Source organism: Drosophila teissieri, chromosome 2R (assembly GCF_016746235.2).
Source record: "Drosophila teissieri strain GT53w chromosome 2R, Prin_Dtei_1.1, whole genome shotgun sequence".
Taxonomy (NCBI): domain Eukaryota; kingdom Metazoa; phylum Arthropoda; class Insecta; order Diptera; family Drosophilidae; genus Drosophila; species Drosophila teissieri.
This window is the reverse complement of record NC_053030.1, coordinates 2,084,740-2,100,952: the sequence shown is the minus strand read 5'-3', so window position 1 is coordinate 2,100,952 and position 16,213 is coordinate 2,084,740. Positions and strand designations below refer to the sequence as shown.

The window sequence follows — 16,213 nt, the reverse complement described above, 5'->3', positions numbered from 1 at the left end:
AGTAACGGGTATCAGGTAGTCGGGGAACTCGACTATATTGTTATCTCTTGTTTTGATTTTAAAAATGTAGTGCTACTGTTTTCTTTATCGAGATGTTTGACAGAGAAAATAAGAGTTTCATAGTCAAAAATCTTATTTAGCAATATCTCTCGAACGGAATATCGCTTGTTTTCAACAAGTATTTTCGAATATTTTTGTACCCGTTACTCCAGGAGTATAAGGGTATACTAAACTCGTTGAAAAAATGTAACAGATAGAAGAAACATTTTCACGTTCACACTCTTTAATAAATTTGTTACGTCGACCTTTTTTTTTTGTGTATTTTATTAGTCATTTTGCCGATTTCAAACAAACAACAAAAACATGACACGTCATTGCATTTTCGGTTTCTGATATACTTGCGTAGAATTCGACTAGTTAAAATGAGAAGCAGCATCTAAGTACGCCTTTTATAGCACTGCAGATAACAATAAAAATATCGAAAACTAGCGAACACTATTTGTCATATGTTTTGCTCACCCTGATTTTTTGCGATACTAGAATGTAAGGACGGTTATTTATTACGTAATCACATTTTTATGATATCTCACCCCTTCCGTAAAAAAAAATTAATTATAAAAGGATGATTCTCCCCAAATATTACTTAATCAGGAAAAACAAAATTTGGTAAATTATTACGAAACTTTGCCTCAAAGCCCCTCTTTCCAAAAAATGTACCATAATCTCTTTAAATTAGTTGCTTTTGAATTTTTTTATTGAGCTTTTTACCATTGACGCATTAATTTGGCTGTGTGAATGGATCGCATTATTTTCGTTGCACCAACGATTTTAAGCGGCTTGCGACGGCATTTTTATCGTTCCACCATCTGGTAACACTGCCCAGGCCGAAAAGGAATGGATTTTCGAAATCTAGATAAATTAAATTGGCGTTTGCATCTCAGTAACAATAACAATATCGTTAATTACAGTGCGACGCGGTCCCGCAGTTCTGATGCGGCTGACGAGCAACTCCCGGAGCTTTTACTCAGCCAAGTCAATTGTGGGACCGGTGTAAAGACAATGGGCACAAACCAAAAACGAGCAGCAACAACATCAGCGCAGGCCGTAGCAGTGGACGAGCTGGTCGACGGAACCGGGGGAGATGGCGAGGCTAAGACAGGAGAGTGCGGTGCAGCGACCATGGCCGCAGAGGGTGGTGATAAGGTAAGTAACCACCGCTATAATCGCAAAAATCATGTTCATCATGCTTTATTTCTGTTCACCTTTTAAGCAGGAGGAAAGTGCTGCCTACTGCGAACTGGACGTGGCAAGCTATGGACTTACAGCAGCAGAACTCTCATCCTTTGAAGCCGCCGCTTGTGGCTATAACTCCAGCCGCACCTCCATAAACAATTCGACGGAAAATCTAAGCTATGCTAGTGAAAATTTTTATGGTGACGATCTAATTTTGCTGGACGACGACAACGAGAACGCAGAGGAGATATCTATCAACTCTGACGACTGTGTCTACGCTTACTGTGGTGAAGGGGCTGATCTGGACATGAAGATAATCGCCACGGGCAGCTTAGGTAGGCAGCACTTGGACATCGGCCGAGGACCAGTACATGCTGTAGGAAGCGATAGCGTCATTTGCGTCGAAGATGAGACCGAGTTCCTGGAAATGGACTTCGAGCCAGACCCCTCATCAGAGTTGGATCTTGTTGGCGGGCCCCACCATATGGGCATCCTGCCGCAGGCCAATTTGTTGTTAATGCAACGCGACTATAGCCAAATGACCAACGTAGGCGGAGCTACTTCCTCGCAGGAAGGGCAGCTGCACAGCTCGCCCATAGATGATTTTCCGCAAGAAGATCTAATGCAGCATCAAAAGCAGCGCCTTAGTAAGAAGTTCGCCCGCATCAACTTGAATTTAGATAAAATCAAAGACGTAGGTGTTAGTGAAGCTGGCGTGGACATAGATTTAAATGAGCTAATAATTGTTGGCGCGGAAAAGCAGGTTAAATCCTCCGGAAGCTTTCGGTCTCAGGCTCATTCGTTGCCTAACCCATTGCGCACAGGCTCAAATTTTTCGCGCAGCACTAGTGTCCCCAGCGAAAATCCAGAGCCTAAGCTGACTGGTGCTAAGCCAAAGCGTTTTTTGCACACCTCGTCTGTGATGAATAAAAGCTCCTCATACAAGTCGCGGCGCTCTCGCCCTTCGACTAGCTTTGACGAACGTTGCTATAGCTGCACTGATTTCCGTGCAACATCATGCCAGCAGCAACTGTCAGGGTCGGGGACAAAGCACGATCAAGTTGCTCCTGCGACTATTGTGACATTGACCACGTCTTCTTCGTGCACGGACCAATTTGACTTGGGAATCAAAGAGGAAAACTGCTTAGACTGTCTAGAAAAGGAGTTCTTGGCCAACACCATCGGCAAAGCCCCAGACCCGGGCACATGTCCTAAATGCCGTAGATCAGCTGGCAGTCGGGGCAGTAGCATTTCGCTTTACGCGCGGTCGGACCAGGTGCGCTGTCGAAGCGGGTCCCCAGTATACTTCGATGGGGTTCCGTTCGCCAACAGGTACAACTTATTAATAACCGGAATGGTTTCTGGTTCCAATTTGTACCCAACCCGCAACCAAAGTTTTATTTCGTGTGATAATAGTTTCAACGGTCTACAGGTGTGTATACGCTAGCTATATTAGTTGTAAATAGTGAAATTACCCACTTTCGCGAAATAGCTTCTCAATCAAGGCTATCTGACTGAGCCACTGGTGGCAAGTCTGTCTACAGGAAAGACGTGCAACGAGGAGCACCTAGTGCAAGCCCTTGATAAACTGCGCGTGCCCTATGACAGGGAGCTGCTTCATGGCTATTTCAAGCAACTGGACAAGCGGCGACGGACAGAAAGCAGTGTCAATCTTAAGCAGCTACTGATACAGGCCTCAAAGCAGCAGGGAAACCATCCCAAACTTAAACGGCTGATCGAGATGGCGACCCATCAACAGCTCATTGTCCAATTTAAACGGGTAATATAAAATACATATTGTATACACTTTTTAAAACTAATGCAACACATTTTTCTAACAGAATGCCGAAGGCAGAACTGAATTAGTGCCTATAAATGTGAGGGACATACTTAATGCCTGGGCACGTTGTCGAGATCTTTCCCTCCTTCAGCAACTAGATGGTCGCTTTCATTGCGCAAACGTGATGGGTAAGATGTTTAATACAGTGGTTTGAAGCTTATGTCGCGCAGTTAGTAAATTAAAGTTCAAGTCGTTACTGATGCTAAACTAAGAAAGATACAAGAAAAATGGAAACGCAGTATTTTAAGTGGGACTATTTACATATTTATTAAACAAAAACTGTTTTCTAATTTTAAAAACGAAAAAGATATATAACAAATCATAATTTGCCGGTTTTTTTCAATGAAGCTTTTTTTGTGCAGTTTATTCTGCTTCTCTTTTTATTTTCAATTTATAATTTAATATTTTGTACGATTCTAAAAACTTTTGAGGCGATTTCCCAACAGGCTTTATTTCTGTCATTTTGACGGTTTACGGTTTTCCCTAACAAAACTTTATGGTATTGATTGGGCAATCTGCAATAACTCGCTGACTTTTTCCACATTAAAGGGTTTGACGACAAGTGCCCGCTGCTCAATGGTTGTACTAAGTACATTTCGGGGATCTTTATATTGAAGTGTAATTAAAGTTGGAAACCAACGCACACAAAGAGCCAAAAATTGTCTTGCTTACTTTTAAAACCTATTCGGTGATTTTTTTTATTTTCTAGCCAATTTCACAAATTCCGTAAAAAACCCTCAGGACCACGCTTTTGAAAAATGTTTTAATTGATTTTTTTTTTTTTTTTTACCAATTTTTAATGATTAGCTACAAAAATTAACGGGAAAACTCCAAGGAATCGACTACATCATTATGACATCTGACTTTGACCAAATTAAGTCCAAAAAAAATAGTCTCTAGGAACTGATGTATGATCTGAAATTCGAAGAAATCGACTACAGCGATTGCATATAGTGGTCCAACATTAATCAAAATGAATCCTAAAGTTTATAGTGTCAACTAACTAATATATAACAATTTGTATACCCGTTACTCGTAGAGTATGGAGATCGAGATCGAAATTTCTCCTTCGCACTTCCACCAGCTGAGTAATGGGTATCAAATAGATGGGGAACTTGACTACAGCGTTCTTTCTCGTTTTTTTCTTTCTTTCTTTGTCCCACGGTTACAACTTCCGCCAAACCGATCAATGGGTGCTAACGTCTGTCGAACAGCTTAACTGGAGATTTGAGATATATTATATTCAAAACATAATTATCTGTAGGGGTCATGAAAATAATAGTTACTATCAACTATGCCAGAAATAGGATTACAAATAAAGAATGCTCCAAGCTTCGTTCTACGGCTTGCCAGGGACGGTAAGATAAGATTACTGACTCCAAACAGGTTGTCCATGTACATATAAGGTGGTCCATGTGCGTACATTAGTGCATGAAAATGTGTTTTAACGAAGAGAAGGTAATTCTTTAATAAGGTGAAAAAGCACCTTTTTAAGAAACTTTTAGGCAGAAAGCTTTAAAACTGTGTTACTATTTTGCGTATTACCGCACGGACGGATAGACGGATATGGACTTATCGATTCGGCTGTTGATAATGAATATATCCCGTTTATATGATCTCAAATTTCTCCTTCACTGTGTAATTTACTGAAATTAATATAGGAATTTAGCACATCTAGCCTCTTTCTTTCCCATCAAAATACAAGAGCAAGCTTGCTATACTCATGTGCTTTACATTATTATATATACACAATATTTAGGCATGACTGGGCGGCGTGGAGGTGAATAACTGTACACTCAACTTTCTAGCTGTTATAGTCCCTGAGATCTCGACGTTCATACGGACCGACAGACAGACGGACATGGCCAGATCGTCTCGTCTATTGATCCTGATCAAGAATATACTTTATATGGTCGGAAACGCTTCCTTCTGCCTGTTACATACATTTCAACGAATCTAGTATACCTTTTACTATATAATATATATATTAATAGAATACTAGTGGGCCGTATGCGCTTCGCCGCATGCAGTCTTAAAATTCAATGAAAAATTCCTAGAATTTGTTATATGAAAGTCATTTTTTTTATTTGAAAATTGTTATTTTCAATCCAAAACATTTGGATAAACCATATTTTTCGTTTGTCCATTTGGAGCGAATACAAACAAAGAGTTTGGAATGCCAACTCTTGAACAGGCTACGTATAGCTGCCCATGAGAAAAACACGGCTCTTCCAAATTCAACCCGCATACTTGAAGCGTTTGTCCTTGTGCCTTATTGATGGACATGGCAAATGATAGACGCACTGGGAATTGCAGTCGCTTAAATTCAAACGGCATGTCTATTGGTATCAACGGAATACGCGGTATGAGCACCATTTCTCCTTTCGCTTTTCCAGTCAATATCGTGGCTTCAATTAAATTCGGTATCAATTTTTTTACAACCAATCTTGGGCCATTGCACAATTTTGGTGTATTTAAATTCCGTAGTGAAATAATTGATGAGCCGATTTTTAAGTTCAAATAATGCGGTGGCATACTAGGCGGTTCTAGGGAATTTAAAAATTCAACTGGATAATGGACTGCATCATCTTTTTTCATTGCGCTATCAAAAGATTTATATGATGTCAGTGCGCCTGGCAATTTTTCTTGAATGTGAAAATTGATTTCATTGACATGTACATTTTTTGGTGACAATATTGCTCGTTCTGTCAACCAATCGTGATTTCTTTGATTTTGAATTATATTTGGAAAAACGCTTTCTATTAATTCGCCTATAGATTGTAGAATTGTACAAAAATTGTTTTCCAAAGTGATCAAGCCATTTGTATTTGGAACATTGCTACTTTCGATTTCTTATAATTGCTTCGAAAACCGTTCTGCAGATTGATCATTGTGCAATTGAACACGCATGTTTATGTTCAATGTCAATTTTTGGACATATCGCCACAGGACATAATACTTCAAGCACGCATTGACCTGATCAGCTAACGTTGCACGTGGAATGACCGGCAATGTTTGTCGGAAATCTCCTGACAAAAATATTAGTGCACCACCAAAAATTTGTTGATTGCGACGTAGATCTTGCATTGTTCTGTTTAATGCTTCCAGAGATTTTTTATGTGTCATTGTACATTCATCCAATATAATAATTGCTGCTTGCTGCAAAACTTTTGCCATTGCAGAATTTCTTGATATGTTGCATGTGGGATTGTCAATCACCTGTACGTTCAAAAATAATATAGTAATTAGCTCTAATGTATTTTAAATAGATCAATCAATGAATCCAAACAAACCTGCACATTTAACGGCAATTTTAATGCTGAGTGTGCTGTTCGTCCACCATTCAATTTGATTTCCAAAAGCACAAAATTGAATGAAAGAGAATAGCACTCTGGAACTAACTGAGCAGAGAAAAATGACATCCTATATTTCAGAAATGGCACTGCAGCTTAAACCAAGGAAATTTTAGATTCAATAAAGTGGTAAGTTGAACCAAAGACATTATAATAACAAGATGCGTAACGGCCATACATTTGTTTTGCACTATGCAGCCACTTTTTTGGTGACGACCAAAATTGCTCTCTTTTCGCTCGCCTAAAATTGAGAGCGTAAAAATCTAAAAATAGAATTGTCTCACTTGTGTGAGTTAAAACATTAAAGGAGATAGTGTGTATGTGTGCGTGCTTGTGCTAGAAGGCGATTTTCGGGCCGAAATCAATTTTAATCTAAGAAACAAATTTGATTAATGTTTTGGTCAATTTTGATTCGTAACTATTATGGTTTGAAAGAATTTTTTTTAAATATTCGTTTGATAAAAGCGCCGCTCGAATTAGCTACCGTTTACATATTGATATTTATATTGATAATTAATTATATGTAATATATCTAATAATCGGTACCCAGGGAACACCACGGGGAGGCCATTACAATTGTAATGGGGTCTTATATTTATATGACCTTCGAGTCGACATGAAATATTTAAATGTTCAACATTAAAACATTTCCATGTTCCCCAACTAAGCTAGTTTTCTAACTATTGCTTTTTATTACATATTGCCTCTTTTTTTAATTATATAATTTAACTTTTTAAGTCGTCAATTATTTGAATGTTTTCATTTTTTTCACTTATGAGATAAAATGCTGAGTTTAGCTTGACTTTTTTGTCTATCAGTAATAACAGTCCACTTGCAATGTTTAAAAAGCAAAACTTTTATAAGTTTTTTTAAAAGATCTATTTTATGCTCATAACATTCATTTTCTACATGAAACCATAATGAGAAATCACTACTCTCATTTGTGCACTTAATGCATTGGTCTACAATAAATTTTTGTATACACATTTGTTTTTTATTATTATACCCGTTACTCGTAGAGTAAAAGGGTATACTAGATTCGTTGAAAAGTATGTAACAGGCAGAAGGAAGCGTTTCCGACCATATAAAGTATATATATTCTTGATCAGGATCAGTAGCCGAGTCGATTTGGCCATGTCCGTCTGTCCGTCCGTATGAACGTCGAGATCTCAGGAACTACAAAAGCTAGAAAGTTGAGATTAAGCATACAGACTCCAGGGACATAGACGCAGCGCAAGTTTGTTGCCACGCCCACTCCGCCCACAAACCGCCCAAAACTGCCACGTCCACACTTTTGAAAAATGTTTCGATATTTTTTCATTTTTGTATTAGTCTTGTAAATTTCTAACGATTTGCCAAAAAACTTTTTGCCACGCCCTCTCTAACGCCCACAAACCGCCCAAAGCTGCCACGCCCACACTTTTGAAAAATGTTTTGATATTTTTTCATTTTTGTATTAGTCTTGTAAATTTCTATCGATTTCGAATTTCTAAACCGCCAAAAACTGTCAGTGCTGAAGACTCTTTCGCACTTTTACTAGCTGAGTAACGGGTATCAGATAGTCGGGGAACTCGACTATAGCGTTCTTTCTTGTTTTTAAAAATATTTAACAAATATTAAAAAATAGATCAGATGGTGCCTTTAGTTTTCCAAAGTCCGATTCTGTCGAGTAGTTTTTCTCATGTATAAAAAGCTCTGATGGAGCTGTTAAATGCTCGGTTTCTTTTAAAATTACCGATCTGCATTTATCGCAACTTGATCCCTTTGCAATATATCCTACAAAATATCTACTCGAAGTTAATTCAATGGGTATATCATTGCACAAAAAATTATCTATATTTTGGTCAAAGTACCTCTCATTGCCTTCTACAATTTCAGAAAATGATACACTGTATTCTTGCTGCTGTATTTCTTTTTTTTCAATGCAAGGCTGATATATAATCGAATCGAACTCTATTGGCAACATCACATCATCATCTGATTCGCAATTTGAATTTTGGGAAAATTTAAAAAATTGTAAGGATATGAGCTTGGCAATTATTATATTAAATTCGTTAAATTAGGATTTCTGCAGTTACTACCTTTTGCTCGAACGCACGCAAATATATTTTCTAGGGGATCCTGGTTAGCTCTACTTGTTAAAAAGAAAAAGTGGTCCGTGTGGTCCTTAAATATATCTTTGACGAGTACAAATATAGCAAATATAGACAATATATATTATTCCCGTGATATGTTAGGTATTCCTGCATTTCCTTCAGTTTATGCCAAACAGTATTGTTTACTTGAAGTGCGCATTTCATGGGGTTTTTGTCAGTTAATACTCTGCTATTCAGGCAATCAAAGTAATCATTAACTTTTTGGACAAATGCAGCAGTAGAAGCTGCAACTTCGGGACTATTTCGATTAAATTGCTTGTTTTGGTTACTAGTTGGTTACAACTGTGTGACTAAGTGTCTGAGTTGCCAAACATCTCAAATCTAGTTGGATTAACGTGACTCTTTCGTAAACTTCTCGGATGACATCAAAGCCAACTCCTCCGTCAGGGGTTTCAAAATTAGGTTTTAGAAAATTATTTCTCATAGACTTGAAAAGATGCGGAATGTCATAAAACATATAATATTTCTTACTATTTAAGGTAAATTGGTGACTTCAAGTAATGAGGTACATTTTCTGTTGTTACCTCCTTGATCATAAACAACACCCCTTACTTTGAACCCAATATTTTCAGCAATATTAATGTTTTTATAAATAAGCTTTTTTAAGCAATCGCCTTTTATATTTGTTTCCGGCACGAAATAGTTCAGTAAAAATTTCCATTTCTTTAAAATACCCCGAATTACAAATACGCAAATGTGGCTTCCCATTTTATTAGAGCGATCAATTAAATGGTCTAGTCCATCTATTATATCAACTGATACATTATACGTTAAGTTTTTTTTTATTGCTACTTCATCACAAGTTAATATGCATACTTTATCCGATTCATTCGACCTGTTATATATGCTCTGAGCAAACAATTTCTCGGAATCATTCCATCTGGTATTTGTGCCTTTTTTTCTTTCAGAAGCATTTTTGCTAATATTTTTTCATTTCCCGTTAAATTGATTTTATCAATTTGAGATTGTAGGTTTTTTATCTTTCGTGTTAAATTTGAGTATTCTTTCCTCAGCATTTTAATACGAATTTGTCTTTCATCAGACATATTTTTATAAAAAATATATTTTTTTTGAAACACTTTTAATGTATCTTTTTTGCGCAGGCGACCTTACAGCATAGAAATTAATTTCATCATTATTATTATATTTCATTAGGTTTCGATCTGGAATTGTTCCTTTCTTCAGATATCTTACCCCAATATCATCTGGGGAGAAATGATCAGGGCATAAAAACAGTGATGAAGTGCTTGCTACAAAGTCCTCCGTAAATTGGCACTTTTCCGCCCATTTCATTAAAATTGTTGGATCCTTTTCAGGAAACCTAAACAATTTAAGGGTGGGGAAATCGCGCCCAGATTTTTTGCAGTGTGGTAAACTGCACTTGTTTCCACTTATGTTACTCCTTTTCTTTTCGGCCATAGCCATGCAATTCCAATGGGCCAATAAAATATTTTTATATTAAAAATAATAAATTTTAACTCTAACCTTTTTCAAAAAGCAGCAGTAACAGCAGCACGTAGTATTAGCGCGTAAAATTACGAAATTAAGTTTAATTCTGTTAACTGAAATTTTCTCTTATTCACCACTACCAATCGCAATATATAATTCGCACATATATTTCCGTACTTTAGCAATGCAACCAAACAACTTTAATTGATTGTAAACACAATTTTATAGCGAAATTTAAAAAAAATCGAGAAGCTCTACTTATAGTCAGCTTTAAGCAAACGTATTAAGAGAAAAAGAAAACGTATTAAAAGGAAAAACAAAAAAATTGGCGCGCTTTTCTTCCCACCCATAATTGCGCGCTTTTTTAAAAACATCAAAACAAAATAAAAAAAAAATAATTTATCTGAATCTTATTTGCATTTTAAATATTGAATATTGGTAATTTTTATACTAGTAATTTGACTAAATAGCTATAATAAATACTAAAAATATATACAAAGTAAATTTTTAAAACTACTGTAATTTAAAACAAAGAATTTAAAAAAAAAAAGAAATTACATTTAAAAAATAAATATTTCATAAAAATAATTCATAAACGAAAATAATATTTATAAAATAAATAAAGATATGGAAACTGTTTATTGCAAAATTGATTTCTTGATGCACGAAGTGCGCACATAAGCAGCGAAGAATCATTGTCTTCTTATATTTTTCACACGTCGCACGCTGAATACTCTAATGACAATTATTCTAATATAAAGTCATCTTTTAAAATTATTATGCATTTTTTTGTAAAATAATTTAAAACAAAGAATTTAAAAAAAAAAAGAAATTACATTTAAAAAATAAATATTTCATAAAAATAATTCATAAACGAAAATAATATTTATAAAATAAATAAAGATATGGAAACTGTTTATTGCAAAATTGATTTCTTGCTGCACGAAGTGCGCACATAAGCAGCGAAGAATCATTGTCTTCTTATATTTTTCACACGTCGCACGCTGAATACTCTAATGACAATTATTCTAATATAAAGTCATCTTTTAAAATTATTATGCATTTTTTTGTACATAGATTGTGCTATTATTATTTCTGTGTTGAATTTGAATAATTGTAGACTAGAGTTTTTAAGTGGTGTCAATTTATAAAAAATAATATAGATTTAAAGTCTAAGAACTTCTAAGATGAAGGGCATATTTTGTCATTTTTACAATGCATGTGTATACGTGTGCACCAATACAGTGGTCAGCTGTCGCTGTAGGCGTACAAGATAGCTGCTGGCTCTAGAGCTCTCCGCTCTCTGGCTTTTGAACAAAATTTTGAGAGAGCCTGGAGCCACTTGAAAAGCCACGACGAAAAAATCGTGTGCAAAAAAATCGTATGGCGTTACGCATCTTGTTATTCTAATGTCTTAAGTTGAACTGTGTAAATGATGCGGATCGTGCATTTGAGGTTAAATTCACCGTTTTATCCCTCTTCGTCTTCCTCCTCCTCCTTCGTCTTCCACCTCTTCCTTCTTCCTCCTCCTTCTTCTTCTGACTTCTTCATGCTCCTTATTCCTTCTTCTTCTTCATTCTCCTTCTGACTTCTTCATGCTCCTTATTCCTTCTTCTTCTTCATTCTCCTTCTTCCTCCTCCATCTTCTTAATCCTTCTCCTTCTTCTTCCTCCTCCATCTTCTTAATCCTCCTTCTTATTCCTCCTTCTTCTTCCTTCTTCGTTTTCCTCCTCTTCCTTCTTCTTCTTCATCCTTTTTTTTCTTCTTCATTCTCTTTCTTCTTCCTCTACCTTTTTCTTCTTCCTTCTTCGTCTTCCTCCTCCTTCTTCTGAAAACCTGCGTGATTGTTGATGCTTTAGTCTTCTTGCTTTATTGCGTTCGGCTCGTGTAAATTCTAATTGATGAAGAAGAAGGAGGATGAGGAAGTCGAAGAAGGTGGAAGTGGTGAGTTTAACCTCAAATGCACGATACACATAATTAACACAGTTCGACTTACCACCTCAAAAACAAATGCATGCTGTTACAATTTATTTATGAACCAAATAATGTTTGTCTCATGAATTAAATAAAACGAAATGAGCAGAGAAGAATGACATCCTATGTTTTAGAAATGGCGCTGCATGTAAAAAACGGTTTACCCGCATTTCTTTTGATTTTTTCCAGAATTTTCTTTGCTCATTTCCTAAGACCTTTTCCGAGACCTTTCCAACGAATGCAAAACCGTTGAAATCGGCTCATGCGTTCTGGAGTTATAATCATTCACCAAACTTGTTCTCAATTTTTATATATATATTTATACGATACAATAAAATAAAATCGAAAAAGTGTGAATGCTATAGTGGTCGTGGCAAAGCTCTAAAACAAACTGCGTCTAGTAGACTAGAATCTGCGTGCGTAGTCTAGCTTTACAAAATGGGTCGTAGACTTGAATGACAATCATTTGAAGCAAACAAACTACTAGTAAGTAAACTAAGTACCAGTACTGGTAAGTAAACCAAATACCAGTACTGCTAAGTAAACTAAGTACCAGTACTGCTAAGTAAACTAAGTACTAGTACTGGTGAGTACACTAAGAACCAGTCGGTAATTTGTTTGTTTCAAATGATTGTTATTTCAGTCTACCACCCTTTTTATTATATCCGTTACTCGTAAAGCTTTGAATTTAACTATCGAGTTATACTACCTTCTTATTCTTGTATATACTGTTAATTATCTACCTATTATCTTACATCTTCAATCAAGGCGTTCGACAGACGACAGCACCCCTCGGTCGGTTGGCAAAAGTGGGACCCCGAAGATAAACAAAAAAAAAAAATTTATAAATTAGTTGACACTATAAACTTAAAGATCCATAAACTTATTTTGATCCATATTGGACGACTATATGAGAATGCTGTAGTCGTTTTCTCCGAATTTTAGATCATACATCACACTATATTTTCGGATTTAATTTGATCAAAGTCGGACGACTACGTGATATTGCTGCCAAAAGAACTTTGAAAAAATGAAAAAAATTAAAAACATTGTCTAAATTATGTAAATATCATATTATAGTAATAAATTGGTTATTTTCAGTTCTAAATAAACCGCTAACATTTCGAAAGCTTACCCTAACTTACAAAAAAATGTTCGCCCAAAATTAAATTAAATTAAATTAATTAAATAGCTTTTTAACAAAATGACATTATTTTTTCCAGGAAAGGTTGGTCACATCGTGCGTCAGGCAACAGTACCAGCATCCACACAAGCACAGGCCGCGTCAACAACCTCTTTTTGTAAACGCACCCTGCCTGAATATTTAATGGTCCCGCAGTATTACATGAGTGGGGTGCTGACCCTAACCCGCAAATGTTAAGACGTACTTGCACAACCACTTAATTATTTTCACACAAAACCGGATACACATCATCTCTCTAAAAGTGCTTAGACCAGTTATATTGTTTAACTTTTGAGATAAGTCATCTTCCATATAAAATAAGGTGAACGCACGGCCGTGACCCACCGTTTATGTCGGGTTACCACCAGTCTCTCCGCTCTAAAAAAAAATAGAAATAAAGAAACTCAAAAAATCTCAAAAATGTTAACCATGTTCGCCATAATATACATGTATCAATACAAATATATCTGCCTCGCCTACCAACGCCTTACCCTATAATGTATATGTTTAGAAGCATTGGATAGAAGTCTTTGTATACGAGCCCTGACCACTATTAATTCGCACGCCTGGTGTTTTTACGCATATGCAATGTTTAGCACACAATATATGTGAAGATAATGCAGATAACACATACAAACATATAATTTTCTGAAAGGTAATTTTATTCTCTGTTTGATAGAAAAAAACGTACAACAACAACAGCAATTATTTAAATATGGGACTCTATTTCAACAGAGCAGTGCCAATACCTGCTTAATTCAATGCAAATTAATTGTAAATGTGTTTCAGGGGCTAAGGGTGATGTTACCAAGTATTAATATTAATTATATATATTATATTAAGCCAAATAGACTGTAAAGTTTATAGCGTACGAAATAATAGTGGTCAAGCGTTTGTAAACAATAATAAGAATAGTGTATGTAAATAAATCCTGTTGTTGTTGTACGTTAAAAAACTACAAACTTTTTGTTCTATCAAATAGAGAATAAAATTATCTTTCAGAAAAATATATGTTTGTATGTGTTATCTGCATTATCTTCACATATATTGTGTGCTAAACATTGCATATGCGTAAAAACACCAGCCGTGCGAATTAATAGTGGTCAGGGCTCGTAGTTCTCTACTCTAATGTATGTATATATTTATACTCTTTTGGATATATGTATTAAGTGAAATAAAAAAAAATTGCTCATTTACTTATTATCGTGCATATTCCGGTACATGCCGAACCCTGTTTTGGATACACACATCTTTTTAAATTTATAATTTAAAATGTCGTCATGTTATAATTCAGAATATTAGGACAGTTCAATGCTGTTTGTGAAGAAAAAAGAAAACAAAATGGAAAAAAAATGAAACAAAACAAAAATTCAATTGAAATTAAATATTTATATATATTATTAATTATGTGATACTTACTTGCAAAATACAAACACAAATCTGAAAGCCACCGCTAAATTTCTAAGGCACAAGAAAACACTGAATATCTTGACGATTAAAAATAGAAAATGCAACTGCACAGAAAGGCAATAAAACATCAAAAATGCTTCGCGCTTCTTTTAGTTTTCGTAAGTTGGTTTTCGTAAGTACCGTTTGTTTAAAAATTACCTGCCCTTCTTACAATGACGATTAAAAATATAGCCTCAGTCAATGTTAGAAAACATAAACGTACTCAATTTTAGAGAAAATATTTTATATATATGTACTATAGATATACATAAATATATGATTTTTATTTTTAACATATACAAAGGTATGTTAGAACACTTATATTATTTACAATTTTTAAATGAAGACATTGTAAAATTAAATAAGATACTTTTTCTGCAGGAACGTTGTGTGGGAAAAACATGGTTTTGGCTTATTACCGGAAAATTAACGATTGTTAATCGGAATACTTCGGGTTTTGTATTTCCTTAACATATCTATAAGAGTACATCTAATTGCCTTATTTTTTGTGAAAACAATGTTGTTCCGTTGTTTTGTAGGAAAAGCACTTTCTCAGTCGGAATTTCGGGAGGAAAACAAGTATATTTGTTGTAACGAACCGATTTTGAAAGACTTTCTAGTCTTTGATCCTTACAACTAAACTTAAGCATATGATACGTATACATTCTGTTATTCTTATGTTCGTTTACATACGCTTATAAATGGTAATATTGTACCTAGTTTCTACACTTCTCCCCAATTTAATCATTTAAGTTTACAATACAGAAATGTACATAACATTCATAATTCTTTGTTAACATATCGCATATCATATCGATAGTTGGTACATATTTTAATTCCACTTCGTATTTATGGATAACTTCCATAATGAAATGATACCTGATATCAATAAGCTTTGACCGCGCATGGTAAACTGGATTTCTGGCCTAATTCTGAGCGCTAAGATTGTCTCCATAGATTGTTGGAGAGTCCTTCCATCCACAACCGATCTCGATGATTAAATGCCTTAGATGTAGCGCTTCTTTCACAGCAGATGAGAGCGCTATGCATTCTGCTTTAGTGCTGCCTAAGGCAACACTGTTTTTTTCCGACTTTCAAGAGATATGTCCTCTCGACAAGAAGAAAATAAATCCTGTGTACCAACGTCGGTGGCTGACATCACCTGCCCAGTCGGCATCAACGTAGCCCACCAATGGCAAACCTTCAGCCTGATAGCTTAATATTTTGTTGGCATTCCACATCAACTCTCCTATGGAAGACTGATAAGGGGTTGGATCCTGAGTAACACAATGCTCGTTGTGTTGAAAATCTGGAATCCCACGTCTAAGAGTGTCGCTGTCGGCTTGCACTGCTCCAAGTCGTGTCGCTGCAGCATATCCTTGATGTACAAAGTCTGGTTCATCTTTATACTGCTTAATTCGCTTTTACGTTTTATCTGTTCTTTTTCTGTTACGTTTTTTTTTATCCGTTACGTTTTACCCAAAAACGTGCTCAGCTGACCTTCGTCCACTTATTCAAATCTGGACTTGACTGTGAAAAAATTTCTCTTCGCTACCAAGCGAGCTTTGTACAGGTT

General features: G+C 35.6%; 1 protein-coding gene across 4 annotated transcripts; it reads left to right on the top strand.

The window, feature by feature from the left end:
• The first annotated feature begins 760 nt into the window (after positions 1–760).
• On the top strand, positions 761–14,384 carry LOC122613796. 4 transcript variants are annotated; one of them, XM_043788179.1, is made up of 5 exons: positions 761–1,203; positions 1,274–2,665; positions 2,726–3,013; positions 3,075–3,201; positions 13,229–14,384. In XM_043788179.1, exons 1-5 carry the CDS (start codon positions 895–897, stop codon positions 13,384–13,386), a joined length of 2,274 nt encoding a protein of 757 aa, XP_043644114.1. In that variant the 5' UTR covers positions 761–894; the 3' UTR covers positions 13,387–14,384. The 4 variants fall into 4 exon arrangements, with proteins under 4 accessions (XP_043644114.1, XP_043644113.1, XP_043644115.1 ...); XM_043788178.1 differs by having other exon boundaries at positions 1,271–2,665; XM_043788180.1 differs by lacking the exon at positions 13,229–14,384 and adding an exon at positions 12,774–13,030 and having other exon boundaries at positions 1,271–2,665.
• The last annotated feature ends 1,829 nt before the right edge of the window (positions 14,385–16,213 follow it).